The sequence below is a fragment of the Lactuca serriola genome, chromosome 8 (genome assembly GCF_051521515.1).
Source record: "Lactuca serriola cultivar US96UC23 chromosome 8, Lser_US96UC23_V15, whole genome shotgun sequence".
Taxonomy (NCBI): Eukaryota; Viridiplantae; Streptophyta; class Magnoliopsida; order Asterales; family Asteraceae; genus Lactuca; species Lactuca serriola.
The window spans coordinates 114,372,975-114,378,645 of record NC_136415.1 but is presented as its reverse complement, the minus strand read 5'-3'; the positions used below and the strand labels follow the sequence as shown (position 1 = coordinate 114,378,645).

Here is a 5,671-nt window from a genome sequence, read left to right as displayed (position 1 = left end):
TTTAAAGAAATGCTTTGATAAATTCTTATCATATTTTGTTTTGGGAACGAATTCTGCAACTTTTTTAAATCAAAGGATTACTCTGATTTCATAAAACAAAACATAAACAAATCGGTCTTTTCTGGTCGTGAACTTGGGGATGACACAACTCGTATCTGTCCACTATCTGGAATATTGGATTCCCTCTGGTTACTGAACCAATGATCATCCTCGTATTCGCTCCCATCGACTTTTGAAAAAAACTTGGCTATAGAAACTGCTCTATCTACCTTGCCACTCTGGCTCTAATATTCCTGGGATCTCCGATCCCCAACTCTTGACCGTAAGGTTTCTACTAGGTCCCACCTGCCTTGTTACTGTCACACGGGCCTCGCCCACGGGTCTCACCAAAACCATACTACTGAGCGACCCTGCCCCCACGTTTTCCTATCTAGGGATACACGGTTCTAACTCCATCCTGAATCTCAACGAACTATCCTTTTCCTGATCCCTATCATGCTAACTAGGAGATATAGCCCCCGCCTACACTCCGTTAACTAGTCGTTAGTGAGTGTTGCAGCTATTCTGCAGTCTTACAACACTCTCCATGCTGTCTTAACCACTGACTATCAATTCGAAAACATTCCATGTCAGAAGTTCACACAGTCAACATCCCGACTCACTCGAATCCTGCCGGCGATCCTCTGACCTAGTTTCCCAAACACACCATCTACAATCAAGAAAACACAAACTCAACGTTGGGAAGTTTCTCAACTCCCAACTCACACACTCCTCTACTCACGCAGCCACTTGGGCTGCCTTCCTTCTGGATGAGAATGCAAACTCAACCCAAATACACGCTTCCTTCTACTCCTGAACCCTGGGATAACTCGCCCACACTTTGGTTCAAATAACACTTTACTGCACGCCTGGCCGGAAGGTTCCCGGTCCTTCGTAACATCTAGTGTTCAATCTTGTTGGAAACTAATGCTTACCACTGCTAGTGTTCCCAAACTAACCAACACTAAAGCAGTAAGACCCTTGAAGACATTCGACACACTTATCAGGTTCCAATTCCACTTGTTACGACTACCGCATCCTGAGAATCCACTTATACGGAGACATCGCCACACTACTAACCTACAACCCATGGTCTGCAGATGGCATATGATCCGAAAATAAACATGAAATACAATCCCAAGATGCAACTACTCACATGAATGCGAGAAAATAATAATACAATCATAAATAAAAATTGATAGAAAGTCAAAAGATACGCACCTACAACATCGGAAGCTGCTCGTGCCTCCTCTATGGTCAGATCGAAAGTGTTTCTCCTTACCATAGGCACCTCTGCCCGGCCCTGACGACTGTCGGCGATCGTCAATGTTGTAGGGGTAGGTGCTATCACCTGTCCTATGGTAACCAAAATCGGGCACTAGGCCTTCTTTTGGCCCCGCTGACTGCAATGGAAGTAGATCAGGTCTAATCCCTGGGTGGTGGTAGATGTACAATCTCTACTAAAATGACCAGTCCGGCCACACTTGAAGTAGCCAGAATCACCACCACTACCACTTCTGCACGCACCCTCATGCGTCCTGCCACACTTTCCACATCGGATGCGACTCTGATAGTACCTCGATCTTGAGTCTGGCCCCTTAGGTCTCTTTCCTGAACCTGTGGCTACCTGAATCTGATCTGGCATCCAGTTCCTGAGGTACTCTAGGTCGATCTCCCTCTCCATGGATCGAGCAATCATATCCTCAAGCGTCTTGTAGTTGTTCGTGCTCACAAAATGCCTGATGTCACTCCTCAGCATCTCGTGATATCGGGCTATCTTCATCTCCTCGTCCATGAAATACTACGGAACAAGAAGAGCCTCTCCCTGAACCTGGTGGTAATCTACGCCACAGTCTCAGTCATCTGTCGGAGGTCCTTAAACTCCCGCACTAACTATTACACCTCAATCACCGGTGCAAACTCAGCCTCAAACCTGGCTGAGAAATCACTCCATGTCATCGCGTCCAATGCGGCATCATGCCCAATGGCATGTCCAATCTCCTCCCACCAATCTCGTGATCTGTCCTTCAGAAGACAAGAGGCAAGTCGGACCTTGTCCCCCTCGGTACATCGAATCGTACGGAAAGTGTTGGCAACATCAGCCAACCGCCTGTTGCTAGCGATGGGGTCCCAAGCCCCATCATAATCTGGAGCTCCATAAACTCTGAACTCACGGAATGTCAGGGTACACGCCCTCATCATGGCTATCATCTCAGTATGGAAATCTCCCATCTTCTCATCCAAAATCTCTAGTATTCCCTCGTTGACCGTACTGAAGATCAAAGGAGTTTGGTCTAAAATACTGCGCATAATTTCTACTGAAATAAACTCTCTCATCTACTCCCCGACCTGCTCGGCTCTTGAGCCCGAGCTTGATCCCTCGCCTGCACCAAAGCTGCCCATTGGTCAAGTACGTAACGTCACCATTCTACAAACATATCACAATAACCAACTTAATACTCATTGATAGGCTATATTTTTGTGGTTTGGGCTAGGCATTGTCATGTATAGGTTATGGTAGGATGTTAGAGTGTGTTGTGGTGGTCATAGCATGTTAGTGGGTGTGTGCGGCCGCACACTCTATGTGCGGCCGTACACATGTGTGCGGCTGCACACTTGTGTGCTCCTTCTTGTGGTATAAATAGGGTGTGGCATTGTGTCAGAAAAAGTGACGTATATGCGTGTGTTTCAAGGTGTACCTGACATTTTTTTCGTAATAGATGTATGAATGCTTGATTTTATTCTCATTCTACTCCGTCTACACTCTGTTTGATTGCTTGCAATTCATTGATTACTGATTTGGATCTTTAGATTGGGACTTACAATTGGTATCAGAGCCAAATTCAGTGTCAATTTTGAAGAATCATAGAGTGTGCGGTTGAAAAGAATTGTGGTTTTTGAAGTGCATTCATACTTTTTGATTGAGAAATTGCTACTAATCATTATTTTTACTAGTTTGGAATCATATTTCATTCAAAAATCTAGTATTTTTGAGTGTGCGGTTGGAGCTTTGAAGGTGTGCAGTTGAGTGTGCAGCCAGTGTGTGCGGTTGAGTGTGCAGTCAGTGTGTGCGGTTAAGTGTGCAACCAGTGTGTGCAGTTGAGTGTGCAGCATGTGTGCGCGGTTAGAGTGTCCGGCTGGGTGTGCAGTTAGAGTGTGCGGCTGAAGTGTGCGGTTGCACTTATCCTAATGAACAAAGTTTTTGTTGATTTCTAGAACATGGAATCTCAAAGCATGTCAGCTCACCATGAATTGGATGCAATTATGGGAACCACTTCTCGAATTCCACGACTGTTATCTGCGGAAGGATTTCCAGAATGGAAATATCGGATCGAGAAGTACATCAAAATGAAGGATTTCAAGATATGGCAAAGTATTCTTAGAGGACCAATCCGCATTACAACTACATTGGAAGATGGAACCATAATTGATAAGCAAGTTGAGAACTACACCGATTATGATTTCGAGAGAGTCGAGGATCAGGAAAAGGCTCTTGCTATACTAACCATGGCATTATCTCCAGAAATCGCTCAAGGTTTTTGTGAGTATACATCAGCAAAGGCTTTATGGGAAGCATTCATAGAAGTCTATGAAGGCAATGAAGACATGAAACAGAGTCGCAAAGACATGTTGCGACAAAAATTCAATATGTTTAACTATGTCTTGGGAGAAACACTTGAGAATCAGTTGCAAAGGTTTATCACACTCACCACAAAAATAAGCTCTGCTGGTGTGACGGTTACGCGATCAGAAATCAACAAAAAGCTTCTGAACTCTCTGTCAAAATCCTGGGATATGAATGTCTCAGTGATTAAGAAGACCAACGATTTGAACCGTTTGAGTTTGGCTGAAACGATGGCGATCATCAAGGCTTGTGATCTCGATGATAAGCAAAGGTAGATTAACCATGTCAATTAATACTCCACAACAAATCTTGGGATCCATACCACCAACAACATTGCTTTCTTAAGCTTTTCCACTCCTCAATCTCCTCAAGTTCATGTTGCTCATGTTCAACCCTATGTGACTCATCAGCCCATTTCATACATTATACCTCAAATGCAACACATTCAAGTTCCTCAACCTCAAACTTCAGCTCAACAATTTGGTTCTAGTATTGGTTCATCCACAGCTGCACCAATTCAATCTCATGAAATCAGTCCTCAAGTTCATGTTCAAAAGAAAAGGAAGAAAATCGGCCCTAGTTTGGTAAACTGCTACAATGCTTTTGTAGCCGGAGAACTCTCTCCACAACTCTCAGTTGCTGACCTAGACCAGATTCATCTTGAGGATGTGGAAGGGATGGACATTACATGGCGTATGGCCATGGCGGTCTTCAGGGCAAAGCAGTTCTCCAAGAAAACAGGAAAGAACTATTGGAGTGAGAATTTCGATAAGAAAGTGGGATTCAACAAAGGAAAACTGAGATGTTACAACTGCCATGAGCCTGGGCATTTTGCAAGGGAATGTCCAAAGCCAGATCGAATAGAGAGTTTAGAACGAACCATGGTGCCGGTGACCTATGTCAACAAGGGATCTTCTTCAAGGAATCAGACTGCTAACTTGGCGATGGTGGCTCAATCATTTAATTGGGAAGACCAAGTTCAGGCTCTGAATATTTCAGGACCTGAAAATTCACATCTTGCCCATATTAAAATTGGTTTGGAAGAAGAAACATAGAAGGACCTGAAGAAGCAATGATGAATCTTCAGTTTGCATTCATGGTGCAAACCACTCCAGAGCCTGCCAAACCCGAGGTTAGTGAATTTGTTTGCTCTCAATCTTGTATTAAAACCATTAAATTTTTGCGAGACCAAATTGAATTAATCAAGAAAGAGAACGAAGACCTTAAATATGAGGGTTACACGCTTAGGAAAAATCAAAAGCCTTTATAGACACAATTAGAAAATAAAACAAAGGACTTTAAGAAACTGCAAGAGGATTACAGTAACAAATGCGAGAACTATGATCATCTCAAAAGAAAATTTGTTGTCGTAACCACTGAACTTGCGACATTGAAAAATCGTCTTGAAAATGCTGAATTATTTTTAACAAATTCGATGGGTCAAGTGAAATTTTTGCAAAAATGATAGAAGGACAGATGCAGTGGAAGGATATTACATGTGGTAATCAAATAAAAGTAGGATTAGGATTTTAGAGTGTCCCCCTCCCTTCAATCATAATTACACTGCTATTCCTATGTTTCAAGAAGGAATTGACAGAGAACCTTTCATGGTTTATGGGAAGTCAGCTTCTGAACAAGCAACACGGTCTATTGATAAAACCTTGGATACTAACATTTCTACCTCAAGTGCAGATAAGTCAGTAGTTCATGGGGAGCAAGAAGTTGAAAAGTCTGAGTCGAATAATTCTATGTCCAAATTTGGTGTTGAATTTTGTGATGAATCTGAGTTAAATTCAAACTCTAAATTTTTTGTATCTGGTGGTGTGTTGTTTCACACTGATAATTTTGAAAAGGATGGTGTTGTTTCCGATAAAATTGATAAATCTGATTTGAATGCTTCTACATCTTCCACGTTTGCTACACAATCTAGTACTTGTTCTTGCAAATGTGAAAATGTTAGAAAACATAATAAAAACCAGCTAGAAATTTGACAAGAGCAATACTCAA

The 5,671-nt window shown here is 42.5% G+C and overlaps 1 protein-coding gene across 1 annotated transcript; it reads left to right on the top strand.

Annotated features, from left to right (window-relative positions):
• Positions 1-3,258: 3,258 nt before the first annotated feature.
• Positions 3,259-3,939, top strand: LOC145067307 (uncharacterized). The gene has a single exon (XM_079014475.1). It carries the CDS (start codon positions 3,259-3,261, stop codon positions 3,937-3,939), a length of 681 nt encoding a protein of 226 aa, XP_078870601.1.
• The last annotated feature ends 1,732 nt before the right edge of the window (positions 3,940-5,671 follow it).

Bases quoted from the DNA above. Each gene is read 5' to 3' on its own strand.
- LOC145067307 (XM_079014475.1), top strand. From the start codon at position 3,259: ATGGAATCTCAAAGCATGTCAGCTCACCATGAATTGGATGCAATTATG.